General features: G+C 42.8%; 2 protein-coding genes, 1 non-coding gene and 1 pseudogene across 11 annotated transcripts; 3 read left to right on the plus strand and 1 right to left on the minus strand.

Annotated features, from left to right (window-relative positions):
- The first annotated feature begins 1,316 nt into the window (after positions 1-1,316).
- Positions 1,317-4,914, plus strand: LOC133905293 (hydroxyproline O-galactosyltransferase GALT2-like). The gene is made up of 7 exons (XM_062347053.1): positions 1,317-2,259; positions 2,803-3,035; positions 3,143-3,433; positions 3,533-3,661; positions 3,755-3,928; positions 4,018-4,125; positions 4,211-4,914. The coding sequence occupies exons 1-7, from the start codon at positions 1,458-1,460 to the stop codon at positions 4,415-4,417; spliced, it is 1,944 nt and encodes a 647-aa protein (XP_062203037.1). The 5' UTR covers positions 1,317-1,457; the 3' UTR covers positions 4,418-4,914.
- A 1,416-nt stretch (positions 4,915-6,330) lies between these two features.
- Positions 6,331-11,785, plus strand: LOC133904965 (probable mediator of RNA polymerase II transcription subunit 19b). Of its 9 annotated transcripts, none has more exons than XM_062346634.1 (8): positions 6,331-6,764; positions 8,426-8,493; positions 8,762-8,869; positions 9,591-9,877; positions 9,962-10,201; positions 10,299-10,595; positions 11,310-11,368; positions 11,443-11,785. In XM_062346634.1, the coding sequence occupies exons 3-6, from the start codon at positions 8,836-8,838 to the stop codon at positions 10,437-10,439; spliced, it is 702 nt and encodes a 233-aa protein (XP_062202618.1). In that variant the 5' UTR covers positions 6,331-6,764; positions 8,426-8,493; positions 8,762-8,835; the 3' UTR covers positions 10,440-10,595; positions 11,310-11,368; positions 11,443-11,785. The 9 variants fall into 9 exon arrangements, with proteins under 9 accessions (XP_062202618.1, XP_062202616.1, XP_062202617.1 ...); XM_062346639.1 differs by having other exon boundaries at positions 6,335-6,764; positions 10,299-10,358; positions 10,453-10,595; positions 11,310-11,785; XM_062346637.1 differs by lacking the exon at positions 11,310-11,368 and having other exon boundaries at positions 6,338-6,764; positions 10,299-10,358; positions 10,453-10,595.
- Positions 11,786-13,155: 1,370 nt separating this feature from the next.
- On the minus strand, positions 13,156-27,461 carry LOC133904623 (phospholipase A1-II 4-like; annotated as a pseudogene).
- On the plus strand, positions 22,945-23,083 carry LOC133905611 (small nucleolar RNA Z247). The gene has a single exon (XR_009907662.1). It is a non-coding gene; the product is annotated as a small nucleolar RNA Z247 (small nucleolar RNA).
- Positions 27,462-27,814: the final 353 nt, after the last annotated feature.

Below are 27,814 nucleotides of genomic sequence, written 5' to 3' on the forward strand. Positions count from 1 at the left end.
ACCTGACGACGGGGAATGGCGGCAGCAGCAGCAGCGGCCGTCCGATCGCGCAGGGCCGCGACGGGACGGGTCATCTGGCCGGTTCGCTCGCCGCGCGTGCCGACCCGAGCTCTGCTGCTGGTGGGGCCGGGAGAGGAGGAGCGCAGGCAGGGCGTGTCGGGCAGGTGGGGACTCGCTCGGTTGGGCCGGAATGGACGAGCCGAGGTTGGGCCGGCCCAACAGCGGAAGTTCGCGCACGTGCAGGGTGGTCCAGTGCAGAGGACATAAGGACAGGGTTTTTTATTTTTATATATCGAAAATAAAAAAATCGCAAAAATAGATGTCGGTTAGGAATATTTGCATTTTTATTTTAAAAATATCAAATAAAAAACTCCAAGGACAGGTGGCCAGCCACTATTTGGATTAGCAGCGACGACCTTCTGGCAGGAGTCAAACCAATTTGAGCCTCCGTTTCGTTTCATTACACAAAACGTTGGGATCGTCCATTGTGAATTTGGACTATCTACTGGTGCACGTTGTACGGGTACTTTTGGTATGAATTTTACTGTAACTTATACTGCTACCCTCTCCGATTATAAAAACTTGTTTTTTTATTTTTTATGTATTCAACGTGCAACTTTAACTATATTTTCTATGAAAATGTTATATAATATATAATAAAAATATAATGTTATGAAAGTATTTTTATGACAAATCTATTAGTGATATTTTTATGTTTGAAAACTAATTATTTTGAAAGTTATTACCGGTTAAAATTTAAAATATTTAATCGAATTTTAATCAACACGATAAGTATTTATGACCAGAGAAAATATTATATGGTCAATATTTTAGAAATAGTAATAGTAAAAATTACCATTCGAACTATCAAAGTATGAATTGATAGAGAATATGTACGTGAAGGTCCATCAAAGCTCATCCTTGAGAAATTTTGAAAATCCGTCTAGTAAATCATAGTGTGCCTACACATGTCAATGAAAAGTATGTCTTACTTCATCAGTATATAGTGGTTACCTTATGCCGAATGAGTGTCACTGTATTTTCAATCCATTTCTTTTATAGAGAGTAACAATTTGATTAAAATTTAGTGTGTAGTTGAAGTATGGTATCGGTAACTTCGCTTGTGGTAACTTCCAAATTAAACTCAAAATAAAAACCCCTCGACTGTTAGTAACTTCAAATACCACGTAATTAAGTTAAACACAACAGTAACTAACCTGCTGTGAAAAGAGAGAGAAGTAACTCACCTGCAACACCACTTTAAGTAAGCGCCAGGTCAGCAGCAGCAGCAATGGTTATCTCATAACCACCAACCCATCGCTTTCCCTTGCCGTCTCATCTCGGATCCCAGACCCAGGAAGCGCCACCACCATTTCGGATCCGGGTCCGATTGCGGGTCCGGAACTCCCGCCCGCTCCTGGCCGGCGATCGCCGCCGCCGCTGCCGCCGCCGGAGCCATGAAGCGCGCGCGCAGCTCTGAGGTCTTCCTCGGCGGCCGGTTGCGTGCACGCCGGCGCCTGGCGCCTCTACTTGCCGCGGCGGCGTTCGCGTACCTACTGTTCGTGTCTGTTAAGCTCGCCGGCCTCGGCAGCGCGGGCCCCGCGGCGGTTGTCAGCACGGTGCCCGCCGCTAGCGGGGGCGAGCCACTGCGTCGGCAGGTTGAGGAGCCGGCGCCCCCCACGCGCGCACGAGCCGCTGCGGGCGGTGGTGTGGCCGGGTACGGCCGCATTACCGGCGAGATCCTCCGGCGGTACGAGGCCATCGGGGAGCGGGGGAACTTCACGGAGCTCGAGCGCATGGCCGCCGAGGCGTGGACGCTCGGCGCCAGGGCGTGGGAGGAGGCGTCCGCGTTCACCGGCGACGTGGAGGAGTCCATCGTCTCCCGCGACGGCGGGGGAACCAAGTGCCCCGGCTCGATCGCCCTCGGAGGGGAGACGGCGGCGTTCCTGCCGTGCGGGCTGGCGGCGGGGTCGGCGGTGACGGTGGTGGGGACGGCGCGGGCGGCGCGGCCGGAGTACGTCGAGGCGCTGGAGCGGAGGGGCGTCGGGAACGGGACGGTGTTGGTGGCGCAGTTCGCGGTGGAGTTGCGCGGGCTGCGCGCCGCCGACGGCGAGGAGCCGCCCAGGATCCTCCACCTCAACCCGCGCCTGCGTGGCGACTGGAGCGGGCGCCCCGTGCTGGAGATGAACACCTGCTTCCGAATGCAGTGGGGCACGGCGCAGCGCTGCGACGGCACCCCTTCCAAGGACGATGGCCATGGTACGAGACGCATTCCACCGTTCTTTGTTTCGAATTGACGACAACGATGCAAGTGGAAACCTTGGGTTGCATTGCAATTTGCAACTAGTGGCACACTTACGCCTGCTTAATTGAACAATACAAGTTCCCTGTTCTTGGGAAATGGTAAGTAACTAGCTGTATGGAATAATATGCCGTCTGAGACACATTCCTTGAAGTTTCGGATCATTTCAACCAGATACTAGCTAATTTGTCACCTGTTAAGTTGATGTTGTTTGTTCCCGTCAGAGGTTTAGGGTATTGGGTGGATGCACACTGTTACCTCAAAAGGCGAAAACTTTGCTGCATCGATTCAAAGTTCTTAATTGATATGTGTAATTGCCACACATCCCAAATTTTGTTTTGTTTTAAGCCATGTTGTAATGTACTACCTACATCAGTTTTCATCAATATCCAAATGTGTTAGGATTCGTGCCAACAAGCTTCCATCGCAGCATCCCAAATGCTATCGGTTGCTATGCTATGGCTTTTGTATTCATGCTTTCAGTTTTGTTGACTTTGCAGTCGATGGGCTAAAAAAATGTGAGAAATGGGAGCGGCGGGACTCGTTTAATCCGAACGAAACAAAGACAAGCTCATGGTTGAACAGGTTCATTGGCCGAGCAAAGAAACCAGAGATGACATGGCCATTCCCATTTTCAGAGGGGAAGATGTTTGTTCTCACTATCCAAGCTGGTGTTGAAGGATACCATATTAACGTTGGAGGCCGCCATGTTGCCTCATTTCCTCATAGGATGGTATATTTTCTGTTCCTTTGACAAAGATTTTGTCGCACTGTAGAGATGCTGTAAAGTTCTGGGAATGAAATCACCGATCACTTCTTTCTGTTATCAATGCTTATCAGGGATTTGCTCTTGAAGACGCCACAGGCTTAGCTGTAACCGGGGGCATAGATGTTCACTCTGTGTATGCAACCGCCCTTCCAAGGGCCCATCCTAGTTTTTCTCTCCAGCAGGTCTTGGAAATGTCCGATAGGTGGACGGCTCGCCCTGTGCCACAGGAACCAATTCAGCTTTTTATTGGCATCCTCTCAGCTACAAACCATTTCGCTGAGCGCATGGCTATTAGAAAAACCTGGATGCAGTTTCCTGCCATCCAATTGGGAAATGTGGTTGCTCGATTCTTTGTTGCTCTGGTAAGAAAAATTCTCATGATTTCACATTGTGCTATGGTTTGATCTTCATATAGCAGTTTGCACCACAAGACTGAGATTGTGGCTTGTTTGCTTCTGTAGAGCCATAGAAAGGAGATAAATGCAGCACTAAAGAAGGAAGCGGAATATTTTGGAGACATAGTCATTCTGCCATTTATCGACCGGTATGAGCTGGTGGTTCTGAAAACAGTTGCGATATGTCAATATGGGGTAAGTCATGCTGCAATTCTTTACATATTAGATGGCTACTGCCGATTTATCCTACAACATCTGTAAATATTGACTGCCATCACTTGTTTGTAGGTGCAAAATATTACTGCAGATTATATCATGAAGTGCGATGATGACACCTTTGTGAGGCTGGATATAATACTGCAACAAATTTCTACCTACAACAAAAGCTTACCTCTTTATCTGGGCAACTTAAATCTCTTACACAGGCCTCTAAGACATGGCAAATGGGCTGTGAGCTATGAGGTACCTTAGCGCCAGTTTGTCCAACATAAACATGATGGATTTTCAGTTTTAAATGCATATGTTTGCTCATACAACGCATGTGCCTGCAGGAATGGCCTGAAGCAGTGTATCCCCCATACGCCAATGGACCTGGCTATGTTCTATCGATCGGCATTGCTAGAGATATAGCATCCCGGCATGCAAACCACTCCCTGAGGGTGAGGTTTTATTCTGAACTGCAATGCATCTGTTTCCTCATGCACCTACTGTTAACGCCACCTGATGGCTATCTGCCGCTTGCAGCTGTTCAAGATGGAAGATGTGAGCATGGGCATGTGGGTCGAGGACTACAACGCCACTGCCCCTGTGCAGTACGTCCACAGCTGGAAGTTCTGTCAATACGGCTGCGTAGATAACTACTTCACTGCGCATTACCAGTCTCCCAGGCAGATGCTGTGCCTCTGGGATAAACTGTCGACTGGGCGAGCACACTGCTGTAACTACAGATAACACGAAGCCCCAGGGGTTTCAGTGGAACAAATGGCGGTTCAGGAGACATCCTTCATCACACGATCATGTAGAGCAGGCAGGTGGATGGATCAGGATCTCCATTTCATTCGCTTGGCTTCAGTTCTATCTACTCGACCATCTCGACATTGCAAGTTCTTCAATCATGACACTGAGATATATAGGTGTGACCAACTGCTTCACCTTCATTGAGGTGAATGCAAACATGTGGGAGGAGTAGGAGTGAGCGGGAATCCACACTGGTTGCTTGTACAGGGGTGTCCACTTGTAGAACTGCAAATCTGTATCCACTGATGGTGTGCAGTTTAAATGGAGGAAGAAACGGTTGCCATGCCTGTGTAATCTTGTCCAGAATGGGTGTGTGGTTGTGTCGCTGTGTTGGGGACAGACTTGTTGTCACCTTGACACTGCGGTCATGTTGTGCACTGACTGTTCCAGCAGTTTAGCTGACTCAACTACAGAAACATCCTCCACTGGTATTTGACATTGCATTGCTGCATACACAATAAAGACCCATGTCGCCTAGACAATGGAAGAAACTTCTGATCTGTGCATTGTGAGATGCACACGGCTTAGTATACTATTACAACGTTGAAGCACAAAACTGAAAATTCAAAGAAAGTTTAAAGTAGCCATAATATGTTTGAAATACAAAAGCTCAAGCAGCGCATAAAAAGTGCAGCTAGTAAAATTAAGGTCATTTGTTTGCTCGTCCAGAGCAAAAGAGTCCGTAAATAGAAAGATGCAAGGATGATCCAACGAGAAGTAGTGGGTGCTGTTGACACTTGGGAAAAGCATCATTTTGATATCATTCCAAATCTGACGTTGAGACTGAGTGACCGAACTTTCAAAAAAAAAAAAATGAAATCGATAGTTCTTGATATTTCACACCTAGATATCGATACCATCACCAACACAGAACTCTAAATACTAATTAATTATTAGTACAAATATATAAAAAATATAGGAAACTTATAATATTTCGAACTACTTTTTAGGACACATTTAACTATGTCTACTAACAACTCTTTAAAAAAACTCAATTGGTGTTGATGTTGTGCTTGCCCTCCGTCCGTTGTGACATGTACGACCATTAGTAAGTGTTGTTGGTTAGACCTCACGGTCTACTCCATTGACACTACCCTAATCCCTATCCATCAAGCATGCCGATGTCCCACGCTCTTCTTTGCCTCTGCCTCATCCTTGTAGCAAGTTGCAATTGGATGCCACAATAGTGACGAGCACGGCACCATATGCATCACAGTCCTCTTATTTCACAACAGGTGCGGAAGAGGAGGAGAAGAAGCCGACACATCATAATCTAAGTGTAACAGCCATCGATAAAATCCACATCACAAAGATCAAATTGTCTCCAACCTTTGGTCGTCTTCCTCTCGATGTTTGAGGTGCGGCAGAAGCCCATCTAGAAGACACCATAGCGGGAGCCCAGACCGAGTGGGGTGACAGGAGACTCAAGAGTGGTATTTTGTCGTGCGCTTCATCGCGTCGGTGCCCACTACCGCCTTAGCACGTCGTGCCACCGCCGCCGCATTGCCCTGTCCCATTGTGCACGCCGTGGATCTAGAGGAGAGTTGTTATCGCCATTGTTGTTATCAGTCGTATGTACTTTTGATGAGTTTATTCTGATCCGCCAGTGAAAACAAAGAAACCGAGACATTTTAGAGAAAAATTCAAGATAAGCTAATTTCTTTGAAAATCCCGAGATGCAAACAAGCCCCAGTGAACTAGTAGGTTTCAAACTTGAAGGGACCATTTGGCAGGTTCTGAATTTTTTCTGAAAATATTTCTCTAGTGAATTAGAATAAATTCGTTCAATTGTTTAGTTAGTTCAATAGATTCGGATTTTTGAAGATTATATGTGAGATGGGAGATAATTCTCATACGAAACTCGGTTTCGATCGATTCTCTCGCGCAACCAAAATTCAGAAAGGTTTATATCCGTTTCTCCTTCAAATCGATCCCTAGCAGGGGTGTTTGACACGGATTCAAGTGATTCTAGCAAGAAACGGAACCTTTCTGCATCCAAACATGCCTAAAGTGGCGTATATAAAAAATCCGTAACGGGAAAACAGCGAAATTGAGGGGAGTCGCCGAGGGTTTCCGATCCTTCTCCCTCTTTCTCTCCGCTACCGCCGCCGGCGACTGACCAGACGCTGCACACCAGGCCTCCCTTCCGCCGGAAGTCGTTGCTCGTCGGGAGGTGTTGGCGTCCCTCTCCTCCGCTTCCCCGTCCCCGCCCTCTGCTGGCGCTGGGCTGGCGTGGGGGCGGAGATCCGCCCGGGCTCGGGGTCGATTCCTTCTTCTGCTGGTGAGTAACCCAAGCTCGCTCGTAATCGATTCAGTGTGTTGCGAGCTCGTAATCGATTCAGTGTGTTGCGAGAGGTGGCCCGTTCCGTGCTGCCACCGGGAGGAATCGAATTCGTATCTCCATTCTGTTAGTTGCGGGTTCGTGTGCTGCGCGTAGCCCTACTAGTGCATTCCATCCATCCGTAGTTGGATTAGGTTCTTCTTATTTAGCCTGCAAGACCAATTTCGGCAGTGTTTAGCTGCAGTTTATTTTCCTAGAATTTTTGGGCTCAACTGAATCTTATCGAACCCTAGGTCCGTCCCGGTTCGGTCCAGCGGCTATTCCTGGAGTTTTTGAGTTCTAGTGGTTTAATTAGGTGCTTGATGTCAATATCGATAGCTACGATGCTGAATTTTATGCTGGTAATCATTATGCTGTTTGGAGTTTCGAACGCTCGGAACAGGTAGGTTGCCGGTGCTCTTATTTTGGGCAATTGCTTGTCTAGTTATCTTGTCAGAAGCACTATATATATATATGTAATGGTATAACTATATATATATGTAATGGTATAGTGGCATGCTTGTCTGGTGTATATAGCGTTTTGTTTTGCCAATTGTGGTACTTGGCTGTTTCTGCGCTTTAGCACTGGTGATTGTATGTGAGATGATTGCTGATTGAAAGTCTTCTACTTAGCGCTCACCCTATTTTCTGGAGATGCCTCTAGCACAATGTGGACGCAATATCATAGTGCAAGTAAACACCTGTTGCTAAAATTCGTCTGCTTGAAAGCTTTTCTTTAACTCCTTTTTGCAACCCAAATGCTGTACTATATGCCTCATGTAACCCTTCCCCAAAGGAAAAAAGAAAAACAGAGCAGAAATTGCTGCCTTATTCTGGTAATTGAGCAAGGATCAAGCTGCTGTATGGTCATGACATGAATTATTCTAAACTTTTAGTTTATATTGCTGGACATTGGAACCAATTTCAGGGCCTTTGCTGCTTAGTTCACATCTTGGATCTGCTTGGTGTTGTATCACACAAGAATCCTGTTTCCTAACACAGAGCTGTTATGGACTTATGCTTTGGCTCCTTTTTACCCTGATTTTACTGTATGAATCCTAGCTCTGTTACTTCCTCCGGAACATGCCAAAGAAGAAGTTGTACCAACCATGGGCGGGATCCTTCTCTTGAGTCTTGACTCTTGGTGTGCTCCATATTATAATACCCGGAACATCCACCTTGCTCTGTGTGGAACAAATGAAAGGCTGTTCTCGACACTGTAATTAGCAAAAACTGCAGTACTTTACACATGACATATAATTTCACTATTGCAAAAAAGAGAAAGAAAACTAATTTAAGCAGTGCCACTTAACTATTTAAGTTGTCCCAGTGTGATTCTATGCCAGGAAGAAGTGCAAATCGGACTAAGCTATATGTTCATAAGATGATAATATCTTTTTTCACATGTTATCATGGTCTCATGGACTGATGGAGTTTAGCTGGTTGTGCACTGCTTATTGATGTTTGGGTGGTCGTGGGATCGAATGTGTCTGTGCGGTTCAATACGCTGTATACTAGAGTCTGCTTTTGGAATCAATTAAATATAACCGTTAGTTCATCGCAAAGCCAGTTCAGTTTACCTTTGCATATTTGTTTTACATTTTTGCCTAACTGAATTTCAGGTGAAGATGCACTTTGCGTAGATCAAGCTCCAATCTGATGGAATCTGATGACAAGAAATTTGGAAAAGGTAGAGTTTTGGTTAAGATGCAGAAAAAATAATCTGAAATTGGTAGACAAAAAGAATTTAAGCAAAAAAGGTTTTAAAGTTTAAGTCACGGGGTAACCTTTGCTTCATTTTTTCATCATTCCATGGTTAATACCATGCTGTTCTAGTTTTTAACTGCCTCAGAGTAATGCTCGGTGGCATTGGCACTGTCCAAGAATACTTCGCATCTTGGCAAGACAGCAGCTAATGTCACTTCATCTGATCAAAGCTATTAATGTGTGACAATTAGGAGGCTGGAGCTAGGCTTTCGGTTGACTTCTGTAGTTAAATATGGGTTGCTGCCTTTTGTTGGGGTCCTGACTCATGATCTCCAAGTGCATAAGCAATATGATATGCTGTAAGTCCTAACCATGGATTACGAAACTGGATACAGAATAATACCAGTCCTCAGCCAGTACAATTTGCCTACCAGTTGCTGTTACCAATTTTATATCGGCAAGTAGCACTATCTGAAATTTGAACATGTGGCTTGTATTATCGACGGAACTGGTCGTACTGCTGAAAAAAGAGCAACGATAAATTTATTTGATGGAAACACATAATTATTTTTTATTCATATATTGCCTACATGACAATTATTCAATTACGGAAATCCAAAATGCTAAATGAGACAGGGACAAAGTGACAGACTAGTATAAAAGCTATCATCTCACTGCCCCCTTGAACATGATTTGTCCTCACTAGCTTGTACACAAATAAAATAGTAATAATTATTTTCTCAGAATTTAAATTCCAAACTTTTGGGGCTGATGATTTTTACCTGTCTAGACTGGTACGACAGATAACCAGCCAGTTACCGCTATTTTTTAGTCCCTGGTCATTACAATGGCCATTTATTAACTTGTTTTGACTTCTTCGTGGTCTACGATGTGCTTTGTTGGACAATAAGTACTTTATGCTGTGCTACACTAGAAGTTGTTTTCTGGACCCTAATAGTCCAGCTAGTATTCATTGTAAGCTGGACTGAATTTTGTTAGATGGTTTTATCTGTCATCTATCTTTTTTCGACTCTTGTTCTTGCTATGCATGTATTCGATAATACAATTTTTGGATTTCAGGGCCTAGGGAGCTCACTGGTGCTGTTGATTTAATCAGCCACTACAAACTGCTTGGGCACCATGATTTCTTTTGCAAGAGGCCTTTGCCACTGGCAATCTCAGATACACATTATCTTCACAATGTTGTGGGAGACACTGAAATTCGTAAAGGAGAAGGAATGGAGCTAGATCAACTAGTTCAAAATGCGTATTTGAGGGATAAGCCTGCTTATATTCAGCCCTTTGATATGGAAACATTGGGGCAAGCGTTCCAACTTCGAGAAACAGCTCCAGTAGATTTGCCCTCTGTAAGACCCTTTCTATCATCCCACTTCCCTTATGTTGTTGGATATTCTCATTGTACTGTTTACAACATTTTTTTGAACCAACAGGCTGAAAAAGGTATACCGACTATTTCGGGTAAACCGAAAAGTGAGTCCAAGGACAAAGAGAAGAAGCATAAAAAGCACAAAGACAAAGACAGGGAAAAGGACAAGGAGCGTAAGAAGCACAAACATCGGCATAAAGATCGAAGTAAGGACAAAGATAAAGACAAAGACAAGGATAAGAAAAAAGATAAAAGTGGGCATCATGATTCTGGTGGCGACTATTCTAAGAAACATCATGAGAAGGTCGGTTCATGTTCTGTATATTTAAAAGTCCAATAGCTTGTACTCATCATGACATACTATATTCCTTATGTTGGGCATCACTCACAATTTATTTCAGAAGAGGAAGCACGAGGGACCGGAGGATTCGGCGGATGTGCATAAGCACAAGAAAAGCAAGGTAGCACACAGTCATTCTTTCCTTGCTGGTGTAATACATTTTCTCATAGATCAAAATTTTTCTTTTGTCGACATGGTTTAACAACATATGGCAGCACAAGGGTTCCAAAACCGATGAGATGGGGAATGGACTTGGTTAGGTGCACTTTCCTTCTTAGTTCTATTGTGAATCCATGTAATATGCTGTTAAAAGTCGACTTGGAAGGTTTCTGTCATCAAAATCCAGTGCAGATCAACGGTATGTGCTTCTTTCATTTGCTGTTGGATTCTGTTTTCTTTTTCCTATAACTTTGCTTGGTTATAGTGACAGACCATAGAGTATATGACTTGTGTCTCATGTCTGTGGTTTTCTTGTTCTTTCTGTGGGAACATGAAGATGCAAATGTTTCAGATAGCAGTGCGTTGCTAGCTTGTGTTTTTTAAGTCAAACTTAAGTGGTTCTATATATTTATTTGTTTCCTGGCTTAACCCTTGGTGACAATTATACCCGCCTTTTGCTTAACATCGTCTCATTTTATATTTATCTGCCATTCTGGAATTGGTGATGGTAGACGCAGACACACAGTTGCTCTGAAATTTTCTGTGGGAGCAGTCATTTTAGAACTTTACCTTTTGTTTCTCGTCATGCTCACTTCGTGAAAACTTGGATGTTCCTTGGATGAATTAAACTACAGCCAACCTCCGGAAGAGGATCTCTCAAGTGGCATTACCAGTCGTGATGTCTTATGGCATGATCTGCATCATGCTGTATTTGTAGGCTGTTTCAATTTGCTTCTCTCTAATGCTTAGACCATAACAAAGGATCATTGATGCGGAACATCATGATGCATTGCTGATAATACTTGCTTGCAAACACTTATTGATATTTGTTACGAAATGATATTATGTCATTTGCAAGTCTTTAATAATCTCTACTTTTCATAACCATTGCAATTATTCAAATATGATATAGCAAACCGCTGCCGCGTGAATATCAGTCTGCTAACTGGGACCAACACTTTGCAAACAAGTGTAGGCTTTTTTTTTTTTTTTTTTTTTGCATATGCAGTTTAGCGAACTATCTTACTTTTATGTGAATGGTGCAGATAACATGAATGGGCAATCATTTGGAGCTGTTTCGGAAAGAACAAGATAATTTTACAAGCTAATTAGGCTGTTCGTGCAAAATTGAATGTGTATTAGGGGACTAATCCAATGTACCGTGCAGCTTTTCGTTCCACCGACCAAATTGGTTGAGGAACGTTTAGAAAGACTTGTAATCATGATTTCTCTAGGGCTAGTGCACTCTTTCAAGTTAATGTCTGACTAGACCATTGATGTAGCATGACTATTGATTAGTGGTTGGTAGATATATTTAGGAAAGCTGTCCTATGTGGGAAGCCAAAACATGAACTTCTATTCCTCAATTCAGTCGAAAAATATTATTTCCCTGTGTTTGTTTCAAATTATTCCACGAGTTATTTCTGTCTGGACTCTGGAAGACCGGTTACGAAAAACGAGCCTATTGAGATAGCAGTGTCACGAGTTACTAATGTTCTGTTCAAGAACATATGATATTTTGTACATCGGCACTGGCATCTGTAATTTATAGCTTTGACTGTCAGTTTTATATGAAAGCATTACCAGGAGTAAAATCTTAAAACCTAATTAGCCTAGGTATAGTGATTTAAAACGGCAGTCCAAACATTGATATTTTTTCTTCTGAGGCGAGGCCCAGGAAAGTGTGTGCTGTGGAGGGAGGCCTCCTTTGAGTTTTTTCTATTTTTCATTTCGAAAATTTTAAAAATATAAAAGTAGGTGTCCGTTTGATTTTTTTTTTGTAAAAATAGGTTTCTGTCGTCGTTGGAAGGATGACATACACCTATCGCTCATCCAATAGATCATAGGTTTTAAAAAATAAAACTATTTTTCTTCCAACGGGTGATATGTTTAAAAATAAAAAAAATTGTATCATTGCTCTTAAAATTCAGAAAACTATCAGAATAATCATAAAAAAAATTATAAAAAAGTTTTGGTGGTGCAGAGTATACTATGATCTATCTCTCCAAAAATTTCAGAGAAAAATATGATTTGTACAATGAGAAACAAAAATAAATTTTATTGTACATTTGTATGTACAATAAAATTTGTTTTTTTATTACTGTAAAGTTTTTTTTTAGTTGAAATTCTTTAGAGAGCTAGATTATAACATCCTCTACACTATATATTTTTTAAGAATTTTTCATAACTTTTTCAATAGTATTTTAAATTTCGAGAGCATTGAAATATTGTATTTTTATTTTTCTAATGACATGTGACCATCACGCTTCCAACAGACAGAAGTAACATATTTTTGTAATTTTTTGAAACAAATGCCTATTTTTGCAATTTTTATTTTTGAAATATATAAAAAAAATGGGGCTCCTTGTCTAGGAATAGGTTGCGTTGTGAAGGGAGGCCTCAAGGAGGCCCATCGGCCTCATGTAGAAGCTTGTAGATTCAGTGTTAGAACATGTCGGTAATAGCGAGCATCTAGTCAAAAAAATAATTTGGACCATAAGCATTAACGGGAGGTCTAGCATAAGATTGATTATTAAAGTTGCCTTACCACTATTATTGCCATAAGATAAATCGGGATCATTATGCCAGTTGGGATTGTAGGAAGCGTTACCCCTTATGAACTCGATCCGACGTTATGAAATTCGCATGATTTCCTCCAATAAATCCGTAAAAAAAGGCTTACAAATTGTTATTCTTAAGGCGCTTACGTTACAACCAAGTGGGGAAAAAAAAGAGAAGCTCAGGAAATTAGAGAAGTCCTACACGAATAAAATCGCATCATTTAGCTTATCGGCAGAAATCATTTGGTCCAGCTCGGACTCCTCGAGCGGTATGTCGTCCCTGTCCGGCTCCGGCGCCGGCATCACGCAGTATTCCTTGTCCCACCGGAGCGCGCCGGGTCCCCTAGCTCTCTCACGGCCGTCCAGGAGGCGCATGTACAGCTCGAGGCTGTGGAAGCACCACCGGCTCAAGGTCTTCAGGTCCGGGGACCTGTCCGCGTCGAGAACGAGCTCTTTGCCGGCGTGCACGTACCCCAGGTTGGCTAGCGGCGTCAACGGCACGACGTCCTGCTTGACGACGACGCGCAGCACGCTGACACCGCGCGACGCGACGAGAGCTCGTCGCGGAACGCCCAGTTGCCCACGCGCGGGGCGCCGAAAGTCACGGCGCTGACCGGGACCCTGTCCCCGCCAGAAGACAGCACCTCGGCGGCGTCCCACGCGGTGAGCACGGCCAACGCGCCGCCGAGGCTGTGTCCGGTGGCCTTCACGCGGATCTTCTCGTCGGGGTGCTTCGTGCTGAAGTGCGTAACCAGACGCCTGAGCTCGTGGAGGACCTGACTGCGCGCGCTGAGGTTGCCGTGCTCCTTGCAGGCGTCGCAGCTGGACGCGTACAAGCTGTGGAACCCGCGCTCCACCCGCACGTCGGGAGCTCCGCGATCCGGCGGTGGCCGCCGCGTGGTTCCCAGTTCGGTTTCCTCGCCGCCCTGCATCGGCACGAGGCGCCCCTCGAAGTCCTTGAACATCTCGTCCGGCGCCACCGTGCCGCGCCACACGACGACGATGTCGCGGTAGCCTGCGCGGTCGCGCTCGGCGTCGTCGGCGACCACGACGTAGCCTATCCAGTGCCGGTGGTCGTCGCGCGCCACGCCTGGGACGATGTCGACGGTGGCGTAGAGGAAGGCGGTGGCGACGTAGCCGCGGCCGGCGAGGCCGAGGGAGGGTAGAAGGCGGCGGAGGCCGTAGCAGCAGGTGCCGCGGTGCGAGGACGGCCCGCCGCGCACTTGGAAGGCGTCGTAGGCGGCCTGTGAGAGGTCGCCGTACTTGAGGACCTCGTCGCGGGACCAGTTCCAGTTGCCGGCGCCGTCGAGCTCGTCTCCGCGAGCTGAGATGTTGGCAAGCTCGGGCGGCAGCGCTTTCGACTGGACGTGGTCGCCGGTGAACGGTGGCCGAGCGTGTCCATCTCCAATGTTACACAGGCAGTGGAGGACGTGAGCGGCGGTGGCCAGTAGAGGCCGCGGTAGAGGTCGCTGGCCAACTTCTCACTCTCTCTCTCAATAGTCAATACACGTACGTGAAGATCTAACTAGTGTGTAACAACAATTTTGCATGGGGTGCGGCACATACTCCACACCCACCCTGTATATAGTGCATGTATTCAGCGTTGAACTATAATCGAATTCCTCGTCTTAGAACATCGGGTGTCTCTCAGGTTTCAAAAAAATCGTCGGTAACTGCTGGTTACTGGTCACCGGTAGATTAGATCCGCACCGCATTCATAAGTCGATCAGTTTTTAATCAAACTCAAATTTAAAATTAAGAAAATTGACGAAATTTATCCGATTTTTATCAAATTTTACCAAATTACTGTACGGGTTATCGGTGGTCAAACGCATTAGTGAACCATGATGTCTCTGACTTTAAGGGTATAGTGGCATATTAAAAGATATAATGGCACTCTTTTATTTCAGAGAAATAGTGGCACTTTTTAAATACGTGCAATAATATAATGACCAAACTATATTAGTTTAGATCATAAAATCACATTGGAAAACCTTTTTTATTGTATTTTTATTATATGTTGTGAATATGAATAAATCCATTTTACTCTCTCGAACTATCACGTTTATCCGGATAACCTCCGGAACTTTAAACCATCTATTTTACTCCTCCAAACTATCAATACCGTCTATTTTACCCTCCGGAGTGGTTTTTTTAGGTGGTTTTAATAACATGGTGGCGGTTTCATCATGTGGCAGTCTTAGTCAGCGTGCTGACATCAGCGTTGCGCAGCAATTCGATTTTTCTTTAGAAAAATAATTCATGAAAATAGATTATTCGTTTTATGTTTAGAAAAAAAATACAAAAAATATAAAATGATTTAGATAAATGTTTTAATATGTTTTTAGCTCTGTTTTTATTTCTTTCAATATTATTTAATGTTTTTCTAGTGTAAAAATTATTCCAAAAATGTTAGAATAAATGTTTTAATTTGGGAAATAGTTTTAGAAAATATAGATTAATTCTGATAAAGTTTAAAAATATTTTCTTTGATAAAATAAATGCTTTTAATATGTTTTATTGCATATAAAATTAGTTTTAATTCTAGCAAAAATAGGTATAATTCTAGAAAAATAGTTTTTGTCATTTTTAGCCGTAGTTTTCGCGTCGTTTCTAACCGTTTAAAAGTAGTTTAGCTGTACTTTTTAGACATATTTGAGTACATTTTGGCACATACGGGGGAATAATGAAACTTGCGATTTAAACAACATCACAAAAGTAACACGAAGCCAAAGACTCTAGGTTGAACTCAGAGTATCCGGGTTCCGGAACCTCCAGGTGAGAGCTCTCGGTTAACTATTTTTGAAATAACTCGGAACCTTCGGGTCGTGTCCGAATACTCCGGATTGGGCCGCTCCGGGTTGAACTCGGAGTATCCGGGTTCCGGAACCTTCAAGTGAACCTCCGGGTGAGGGCTCTCGGCTAAATCTAAATTAAATTTACCCGGACCCTGGTTAATCTGAACTATTCGGGTTCTGGTCGAGTTGAGTTCTAAAGTGTTTTTCCCGGTCGATACAACTTGCACGCTAAATCTATGCTACATCAAAATGTATATGCCCTATCTAAAGGGTTGTAGACTTAAATTGCACCATAAACCCTAACGATTTCTAAAGGCAATTCAATATGGTTTCTCTAGGTTTACCTAGGCTATCCGGGTCAATCCGGGTTATCTGGGTTGTCTAGAGAGGCTACTTTAAGAGCTGAAATCTCGACCGATTTGATTGCAAGCATCTCCAAACCAAAAAGGGGATATGCTTAAGATAGTTCATAGAGTATATAACTCACTCACTAACGTAGCAACACGATTCCTAACTTAAATCTCACCCTAAATCCTCATTTTAGCTCCAAAGCTCAAGAACTCGGGCACTTTGCAACCGAAGTTTCAAACTCGGGATTCATCTAACCAAAATATGCATCTATGCTATGGGAGCCTAGGAGACTCACCCAAGATGCTCTGCCGAGCTTGGGGTCCGTCGGTTGAAGGAGAAAAAGCTCGGAAAGAGAAAGAACACCCGTGCTCCTTGTACTTCAACCAAGAACATCAAAAGACATCAAAACCGGCTTGAATCCTTCAGGAAAACAAAAATAAATTGGATGGATGGATGTATAGCTTAGGAGCTAGTGGATGCGTTATTAGCACATGCATACCTCGATTCCTTCTGTTGAGGTGGGATTTTTGGGAAGAATGAGAGAGAGAGCTTGAGAGGAAGGGAGAGCTCTTGCTCCTTGGCTTGGCTGGTTGAGGAGAGAGGGAGCACTGGAGTGGAGTGAGGAAGTAGTTGTGTTGCTTCCCATAGAGAGGGAGAGATGGATTGGTGGGGCCACATGTAGGGTCCACGTGTTAGAGAAAAATGGTCAATTTTAACTGCGAATTTCATTCTTTTTTCTCTCGAAATTCTTTCTCTCGGCCGATTGACTTTAAATGAATTGCACTAGCGTTCCAAAATAAAAATGCACAAAATTAAACATAATACTTAAGAAGCATGATTATGTTTAATTATGTGGTTAAGGATTTGGGACGTGACAGGGTCTACGGATGCTCTACATCCAAGACCCATCACAAATGTGCGCACTACTTTAGGTACTGAGATATCAGAACACCATAACTCTATTGTTGTGGGAAATCACAAGGAGTTGAAAGCGGTAAATGAAATATCCATAAATTATATTTATTCAAGAGAAAGATTACAATTGTCAACATTTATTTCTCCTCAAAATAGCAAAAAAAAAAGATCTCAAGGTAGATCCAGAACTAAAGGCCATGGCAGAGTGCTTGAAGCACTTCGACTGGATCGAATGGAAGGAGACAATTGAGGTAGAATTACTCTCGCTTAAGTAAAAAGAGGTATTTGTATCAGTAATACATACTCTCCAAATACCTTCCCAATAGGATGAAAATGAGTTTTCGTCCATAATTGGAATGAAATAGTGAGGTGGTGAGATACAAAGCGTAACTTGTAGTACAAGAGTTCACGTAGAGACTTGACATCGATTTTGATGTAACATATCTCTAGTTATGAGTGGAATAACATTCTGATATTAAATATTATTGGCAGAATCTAGTAATTTGATTTGGAAATATATATGAAAGTCCCCGAAGGGTTTAAAATTCTGAATTCTAAAGTAAATCACAGCATGTATTGTGTAAAATAAATTTATGACTTAAAACAATAGAAAAAAGATGGTACAAACTGACTAAATGAGTTCCTTCTGCAGAAGGGTTACTCAAATAATGATAATTGCTCATATGTGTTTATAAAGAAATCGTCAACTGGATTTTGTATCATCTCAATGTATATAGGTGATCTCAATATCATCAAAAATACACAAGAACCACAATTATCGTAAGATAGAATTTGAGATGAATAATTTAGGTAAAAATAAATTTTGCTTAAATCTACAACTTGAGCATATTCTTTCAGGAATACTAGTATACTAATCTGCATATATTTAGAAGATATTGAAGAAATTTAATATGAGTATATCATCAAAGCAACTTATGGTCATTCAATCCCTTGATATGGATAAAAATCTATTTAAACATTGGGATAATGATAAAGAGATATTTGAATCTAAAGTTTCATATCTTAGTACATTTAGAGTACTAATATATCTTTCAAATTGTAACATACCTGATATTATCTCAGTACATTTAGAGTACTAATATATCTTCCAAATTGTAACATACTTGATATTACATTTGTATATAACTTGTTAGCTAAATATAGCGTAACTCCAACAAACACTATTGTATTGGAGTAAAGAATATCTTTACTGGCTATTTGAACCTACTGATCGATACATGCTTTTTTTTTTTAAAGTGTGCTCGAAAAGGCATATGCCAACGTTGTTTTCGTTTTCCTAGAAGAGGTCTTGCAGAAGAAATGTTCCTACCCACAGTGGAATTGCTGGTGCTTCTTTTTTCAAACTGCGGTATAATTAAGAACAAGTATCCATTTCAGATTAAACAACATCTTTCGCATTTGTTGTTTAATCTGATCAGCCACAAGGACCACCACCCTGATCAGGTCAGGTCAGCACCGTGTTCTTCATTTCTTATTCCCGTCCCATCTAGCCTACAACTGAGGCTGGCTCAATTAGTTAAGGTAGTATTTAGTTTGTGAGATGAGATGAGATGAAGCGGATGTATTTGTTTTTGAGATGTTTGGATAGAGAACAGTGTGATAAAATAGTTTAGAATCAATGAATATTTTTTAAAGATTTAGGACGAAACCGTAAAAAAAGATGGAACGTAGACATTCTATTTCGAACGTGACACTAACAATAAACTCAAGATACTAAAATAGACTTGTTTCATTTTACCCACCAAACAATCATCTATATAAGAATAAAATCATCTCATTCTCAAATATATAAATAGAATTATAACATCCCACCTCGCTCAACAAACAAAAGTTACCTAAAGATATGGATGCACGTCTATATTATTCAATTTTGACTCTTTTACGTTGCCAATTTGAGTTCCTATTTTCTAAAAAATGGCAGTCTTTCCAGTGTGTTACGTGTTAACTGGCCACATTTGCAATAAGCTAGCGAGTATACCAAAAATGGTTTGAAAAAAATAAAATACTGCTGTATTCGCAACCATTCGTAATCAGCGACCACGTGGCGGTTAAGCTGCTTGATTTATTTATTGAGGAAAATTGAGCTGTAGGTGTTTTATAACTTGGGCCGGAGCCCGAATTAAAAAAAGCAGGCCCAAAACACCATGTAGACAGGCCCAAATAAAGGCATAATTGGCCTGGGGATGTCGTGGTTGGGCCTTTGGAGGGTATAACGGGCCTCTAGCGGGCCCGTTCACTGCTGGGTCTCATCTCATGCGAGTTCGTCGACCAACGAGAACGCTACACACACAAAAAAAAAAGTACTAGTACCGCAACTTTCAAAAGAACCATCTCAATTTTTTTTTAAAGGTATGTATCAAAAGAACCAGGCGAACGAGAACCAAGCTTTTGACTTGAGTAGTTAGCGGAGGTAATCGTATTTCTTATCGTCACATATCAAACCTTATGTTTGTTCCTGACGTGTTTTACAAAATCGTAATTTCTTTCAGTGATATAAGACATATCAATTGATGTGAGACACTTATGATAATTTTATTAATCTTTAAACTCTGTATCTTCAATTTTTATGAACGTTTTATGAGCATATAAGTAATACTATGTTTTTTTAAAAAAAAAAGCGAACAAAACAAAACAAAAACACGGGCGATCATGGCCGTATATGGTTCCGGCTTTGTTACCTGCAAAAAAACACCTAGCGCGCTTGTGTTGGGAGGGGGTGACGTCATGGGCGCAGTAACCGAGGCACTCGATGCATGAATGGCTGCAGCAAAGAAAGGGATCGGAGCCGTACACGCAGGGCTGCGCGGCCCCACCGCCGACGGATACGCATATGATTCCATCGCCTGCTTGCCTACGTACAGCAGCAGGCCGGCCGCCTGAGCCTAGGTCGAGAACAGAAGGGCTGTCAGTGCATGCAATGGAGGATCTCGGCGGATGGCCGCACACTCCTTTGCCTCGTCTCGTCTCGTCTCGTCGTCGCTGCACGGCACGAGCGGTGACCTGCGTCTGTCTTCCCCGGCCAGCTCTCCTTTCCAAGTCGTCTACCTCTCCTTCACGTGATCATGTCGTGTGCTGCACGCGCTCGGTGAAACAGTTTGGCCGTTGGAAGGAAGCTTCAGGAATCAGGAGGAGTGGAGTCCAATCGCCATGGACGACGGGCGAAAAAGTTTACAGATACGGAGTGAGAAAGAAAATGGCATGCGTTGGAACTCTGCGAAGCTTTTGGCGACTTTCCTTCCCTTTCCTTGGAATTCGGGACCGGCCGGTCCGTACGTGGGCTTGTGCGTCTGCTTTTGCAGTTTTCGTTTGACCCTAGCCGGCTACCTAGCGTCTGCTTTGGAAACGAGAAGCAGCTAGCTAATCGCTGATCTCCAAGTAGCGGTAGGGAGTGTTAACCCAACCAATAATATAAGATCATCTTTAATTATATTCTTTTTTCTTTCCAATTCTCTTTTTAGTTTATATATTTTTTTATTTTCAACAGTTTTTCTTCGAAAGAATCGTAAAGGAATAGAAAAAAGAATTTCGTTCTGAAGTGAAATGATATAAGAAATCTTTTCGTGACTAAAATCGATAGAGCGTTGAGAAAAATAAAAATTACTTTATGACAAAATTTTCGTCACCGAATAGAAGCCATCGGCCATGGCACAAAGATCAATTTTGACCATTTATCATAGGAGTAGGAGTACATCTAAAACGAATCATAATCATCCTATTCGATGCACTGATTATCAGGAGTAGTGGAGACTTGGAGAGAGCAGTGATGTTACGCCCATGCATCCGATAGTCTCCCAATCATCGTATCATCCTTGATGCAGAGCATAAATCAGGGGATCACTGATCAGCAGGAGTCTTCTTCTTCTTCTTCCCATTGCATGCTGAGCTGACACGGTGAGAGGTACCGCCTCACATGAAGATGAAGCAACCATAGACCATAGACCATAGACCATAGGCATGCATCTCTAAACAAAAGTACGATTCTCTTCTCGTCTATTGGGTCTTCGAGTTAACAGGTGCCTGGGTAGTCGGTTACTGCTCGTACTAGCAGCCATGTTTCTCGCCGTTGAAAGCTCAAACATTTTGACTCCGATCCACTAGTAGTTTCACAGTGATCTCCGCGCATTTTGCGCCGTCGTACGTCCTTCGCATCAAAGTAGAACACATGCCTCGCTCTATAAACTACTCCGATCCCCAAATAAAATCAAACACGATTACTGTCTAAACATCTAGTGCTAGTAGAGTACTAGCACACCACTGCACTGAATTAAAATAAACGAGGCCACTAATGCAACGTCGCCCATCATCCGATATTCAATTTTATTTGAGGATCAATACCATGCATGCAACTCATCATCGATCACAGATTCACATTGCTGATTGGCGAGAGTGCTAGTCCGACTTTATATATTAGTATACATATAAGGTTATCTCTGATAGATATTTTAAAATTTTATCTCATATAATACTATTATAACATCTTCTAATATTATTATAATACTTCTTATTTTTTACCTTCAGCAGCTACTTAATTCTTATCTTCTATTATTCCTCTCCTTCGTTCAAACCCGTAGTTATTCTCTGGCTACAGTAACCCGTAGTTTGCCATCGCTACTGCACTCACGCATCACTGTACCGCTTTAAATCGGCTCCGCTAGAGCAGGATACGGACGGATGGATCGGAAAAAGTACGAGCACAGTAATATGGCTCGGTTTTGAGAGTTCCGCTGCAGTTGTCCTAAGAGTACCAGTGCTAGCTACTCGTACGTTTCCTTTTCTTTTAATTTAACAAGGAGTAGCTAGTTTTTGTGTCAGCCATGTGAGCATGTCTGTACCTGGCCATGCAAGCCTCCTAACACCCCGATTAAACTAAGCACGTACAGCAAAGTCGAGTAGGAGGTAGAAGCTAGAAGAACACAGCAAAACAGTAGCTAGTCAAACGCGAAGGAGAGGAGCAAACTAGTTAAACAAATGCAGCAAGCGACAAACAGGCATGCAGCCTAAATTAATCAAGTTTCAGAAGATTCCTCGCGTTTAATTAGCTACACAAATCGCGACGCTTTGCTTAATGATGTAGGGTTCTTAGGTGTGTGTGATACGGCCCTCTGTCCCCCTCCCTACATGCAGCTAAAGGCAGCGCGAATATTGGCGTGCCTGTTCCGTTCGTGGCTGCAAGTTTCTCTCCAGATTCTCCTGGTTTCTTGGGCTTCTGAAGTCTAGACCTCCTGCATCGATCCGTGATTAGTTCAACCTGATCTTGTTCTCTGCATGCATGCATGCCCCATGCAGCTTCAATTCTTCTAGAATCTGGATACGCGCGCGCAAGGTGACAAGGCATGTGATGCATGGATCTGCAGGTATGACCACCTCAGGTTGCAGAAATCATTCTAGTGTTTCGTAGTTACGACGAGGAGCTGTGTGGCGATACGAGCATTATTTACAATAGTTATGGTCCAGTGAGGACTAATTATTAATTAAGGATGTCCTTGCTCGATCTGAGCATTAATCTGGCTCAACAAGACACAACACTGTGGTCCATGTCTGGTCGTGTTAATAAGCAGATTCAAAAGAAGTGTTAAACAAATTAAGAAATAACTAGGACTACATAAGAAATAAACATTAGTGACACCTCATTAAGTGACTCTGACTAATTTCCATCAATAATAATTCATTAGTGACGGGTCTAATAACGACACGTTACTAATGTCACCCCGGACTGAGTTCCGTGTTAGATCTGTCACTAATGTGCATTGGAGCCCATGTTCTCATCCAGAATAGGACGAGAATGATACATGTTTGGTATCAACTATCAAACATGAAGAAGGACATGGCAATATTCGAGTTCTTCCACAAGATTAGGGGGGGGGGGGGGGGGCATGCCAACACCATGGCTTCAATCGACAAGCCTCTTCCTGATGATGAGGTTATATGCTACATCTTAGCAGGGCTATGTCCAGAATATGACCCTTTGGTCACCTTAGTTACAACACGTAATGATCCGATGAGCCTTAATGATTTATATGCCTATTTTTTGAGCTACGAGAATTGGCTCGAGCAAAATAATGCTTCATAGGAGTTTCATTTGTCTGTCAACAATACGATATGCCACAACAACAACAACCATGGTGGTAGTCGTGGTGGGCATGACCGTGGTCATGACCGCAACCAATCTCAAGGTCATGCCCAGGGCGATAGTATAGGCAAGTCCATATATCATGTGTGTGGCAAGTACGAGCATGACACGCTACGATGTCATTGTCGTTTCAATCACGCGTACCATCCAGAAGATCATCGCTTCAGAAACGTAGACACCTTCGGGTCGTACAATGTCGACACCAACTGGTATGTGGATATCAGCGTGCCAAATTACCTCATGAGTGATATAGATAGGCTCACGATGCATGGGTGCTACGCTGGCAAGGATCATGTTTAGGTCGTCAACTGCGCAGGTCTGAAAATTTCGCATATTGTTCATTCTGTTTTACCTGGCTCAAATAATTCTCTTACTCTAAATAGGTTCTTCATGTTCCACAAATTAGCGAACATATCTTGTTTGTTCATAAATTAGTTTTTGACAACAATGCTTTCGTTGAGTTTCATCCTGATTTCTTTTTGGTAAAGGACAAGGCCATGAGGAAATTTTTTCTTCATGGTAAAAGTAAGGGATGCTTCTATCAATACCAATAAATTGTTCGTCATCGTACCCTTTGGCTTCCAGTCTACAAAGTTTCGCTAGTTTCGCGGTTACTCCAGAACAATGGCATCAGAGGCTCGGTCACCCTTCCCAGTCCATTCTTAGGTCAAATAAACTAGTTAGTTCTCCTCATAAAGAGTCGTTTGTGTGATGCTTGTCAGCAAGCAAAGATTCATAAACTACCATATAATAATTCCTCTGGTGTGACTACTTCTCCTCTCCAGCTAATCCACTCCGATGTTTGGGGGGCATCTATTACCTCAGTGGGAGGATTTAAGTACTATGTGAGTTTTTTTTAGGATTTCATTCATTTTAGTTGGATCTATTTGCTTACACATAAGTCTGAGGTTGAACATGCTTTCTATAATTTTCAAAATCATGTGGAGAATTTGTTGAACACCAAGATTCGTGCAGTATAGTCCGATTGTGGTGGGGAGTGTCATAAACTCCACTGCTATTTTCTGAGAGTTGGCATATCTCATCGTGTATCTTATTTACATACATCTCAATAGAATGGTGTGGCAGAAAGTAAGCATCGATATATCATTGAGACCAGTCTTGCTCTTCTTGCTTAAGCCTCCCTTCGTGTTCATTTATGGGACGAAGCGTTTCTCACGGTCTGCTATCTCATCAACCAGATGCCTAACCGAGTCATTAACAACTCTAGTCCTTGTGCTGCTCACCTTCTCAATCAATCTCCTGACTACTTTTTTCTCCATAGGATGATATTGAGGGGAATGTAAAATAAGAAAGAACTAATTTGGTAGAATTTGATAAATCGGTTTGGGCCCCGAAAATCAGCTGTTAGCATGATTGTAAGGATGCCAATCTATTATATAACCTGCCATGTACTCATTGTTGTATAAAAGGAGAACAACCTGAGGGATCATACGAGGCAAATAATATTTTCTAACTAACCCTACGCCAAGGAGGACTCGGACGAGGTGGAGTTTGAGTTTGAGGAAGACGAGCCCGAGCCAGAGCCCGAGGAAGAAGAAGAGTCGGGCCACGATGGTGATAACAGCGAGGTCACCAACGAGTACGGTGATGACTGCGACGAGAGGAGCCGAATGAGAAGGTGGTGACGAGAAGGGCTATTTAAGTTTAAAAATCTTTGCATTATTTGGATTACATACTTACTTTTAATTTTGAATTCCGATTTATTTAGCTACCACGCTTTTTAAGTTTGATTTAGTTCTTGCTATATTGCAAGGGCAATCGTAGGGTGGTACTGGATGAATCCATTTCGATGTACTTTTCCTTGTAGGCTGATCGGACCTTTTTTAGGAATTGATCTGACTTTTGGAGGTTAGATTCTACCATGTGTAAGCCACACCAAGCTACGAACGTGATAATTTCTTCTGGAAATTTAACTATTTCTTGTAAAGTCCCTGTTTCTACTAAATTCTCAGACCGCACTTATGATCCAATATTCCTTTTCTAGATACTCCTGGCACACTCATGCATTCTAAACAATCCCTTAGATGACAGTGCTACAGGAAGCCAATTCTCAGTTCCTGCGTGAATCAGGAGTGTCATAGCCTTTCCGTACATACATATAGTGAAGTTTGAAAACACAGGAGATGTATGCATAAGTACAAGACGTATACGTGGTAGAGTCCTCGGCTATAGTACGTGTTGTATGTACGTACGTGCTCTACTGTAAGGATACAGCTCCTAGCTAGCCAAGATATTAATGTAGAGATAGACTTATAAGTATACAGTTCAAACAATCCGTTGGAGCCCGACTGCTCTGACAATAACATCTCTTTTTTTCTTTGAATTTCTGTTCTTATTCCTAATCTAATAAAGCCGGCAGATCTTATGCTGTCTTTTCGAGAGAGAGAAAAAAAATCTGTTGGGGGTAGATTAATGTGAACACTTGTGCATATTAGTTACTTATCTAGGATATCAATTGTATATCTTTAATGTATAATTAGGACCCACAAAATTAAGGGTAAGATGTTTTGCTTTTTTTAGATTTTCTAGGATCTCCTTTTTCTTATAGCACATCTCATCTAACGACTATCGTGAGTTTATGGAGGAGCCTCCAATTGGTAAATATAAAGATGTTGTGCTAAGAAATTAAAAAGATTGGCAAAGATATATATGGTGTAGATGATGGAATAATACATTTTTTATTGGAACATATGGATCCTTTATATTTAGTACTACTCTCCAAATGTCCATATGCATGGGAATTTGGGGGTGCTAGCAGCCAAAATGCTACTATATAGATTTCACGATTTACCATTGAATAACTTATCATGTTTCTTATACGTAATTGTTGTGTAGATGATATATGAGTTTAGATCTCACATGCTAACTAGTTATTCGGTGACTTATTATGGATTTATCCCACTTATATTGGCCAATGTAACATCAAATTCAGGTCCATGTTCGGAAGCTTCATTGTTTTAGTATCAAACATTGCTGCAATGAGACTTCAGTATATGTCATGATCGTTCACCAAACTTGATTCCTCGTTTCAAAAAAAAAAAACTCGGTTCAGTAGCATGCTCAAGTGCTAACTACTGGAGTAGTTAGTTAGATCAAGAAGAGCGAGCCCACTGGGGGCAGCATGCATAATTCTGTCCTAAATTTGCTTGCTGAACCACTGAACCATGGGCCCAGCATGCTTTGACTGTTCACAAATAATTGAGTACCAATAATTAGTAACTAATTTTCTCTGCACTATGATTTACTACTGTGCTAGCTCTGTGCTCATCAGCTTCATATCATGCAGAGCTAGCAGCTTTCCTCATTCTTTTTGTTTGGCGTCAGAACTTGTCCATTCACTGACTTCTATAGTTCCTTCATGGTTGCAGCCACTATGCAAGAAACTACGAAAGGTGGGTAGTGAGGTCAGGTGGCGATCTGCACTATGATAATTGCAAATGAATAACCACTCTGTTTTAGAGAAACACGTTTAAAATCATTTTTAATAGATACTTTAAAAATTTATTTCACATAATACTATTGTAGCATCCACTAATACTATTACAGTATTCTTATTTTTTTTTATCTCTAACAGCTACTCTATTTCTTACCTTCTATTATTATCCTCTTCTCCTCGAACCCACCCGCATACGCATGATATATGATACGACAGCTCAACATCTCCCGCAAAAATACAGCCTCCCTCCAGCAAAGATACTGCCTCCGCATCCCTGTAGGGGTAGAAATGGCGTCCGTTGGAGATGCATACGGCAAAAAAATCGATCGGTATTTTTACTGTAGCGCTAGAAAATGTGCCGATGCAGAGTCCGTTGGACAAGGCCTTAAGTCCATAAGAGGAAAAGGGCAAAAGAAAATCACGGTAGTCATTGGCGCGACTGGGTGTAGTAAGTAGTTACTTTTGGTAGGGGCTCGAGCACCTACAAGTTCGACTCGCCTCATCAAGTCTTACCACTAAACTCCATATCTATACACAGTGATACTGATACTATCTCGGTGAGCACGTATGTATTTAGCTGCACCGTGAGTCTTGCTTCTACAGGTTTCCGTATCAGCTGGCCGTGGTCTCGAACCGTTGACGTCGTCGTCACCCAAGGAACGGTCGTGTGCAGTGCAGGCGAGCTCGACGCCACCCGTTGGGGGCGGCGCACGCAAGCTCCTTCCGGCTGCGCCAACCACTTGCCGAGCGCGCTCTGCACGCTGGTCGAGATGCCGCTGCCGTGTCGCACTGCAGGCAGAGCGCGCGCGGACAACGCCGACGCCGCGCACATGCCCGCGCCCGCGCGTCAACGACAGTCAGGTACCACGACCGGCATCGGGGCAGGCGGAGCTGACGCGCGCGGCCGACCCCGTGCCGCGGCTGGCGCCGGCCGTCCAGCCGGCACAAGGCAAGCACGCTGCGCTTAACGGTTAATCTAATATCAGCTCTCATCAATCAGAGTAGATTAGCTGTGTTCGTGCGAATTGCTAATTTGTTGCTGCTGGGATTCAGGTTTCAGAGAGAGAAGAGGGACCCTGCCCTGCCATCGGTTCCTACTCGGTTGCATGTCTTTATAGGTTATGTTTGGTTCCTCGCGACTCCTCTTTTCTGGCCTAGTAGGCTCTGAAAAGAAATATGTTTAAT

This window comes from Phragmites australis, chromosome 22 (genome assembly GCF_958298935.1).
Source record: "Phragmites australis chromosome 22, lpPhrAust1.1, whole genome shotgun sequence".
NCBI classification, from domain to species: Eukaryota; Viridiplantae; Streptophyta; class Magnoliopsida; order Poales; family Poaceae; genus Phragmites; species Phragmites australis.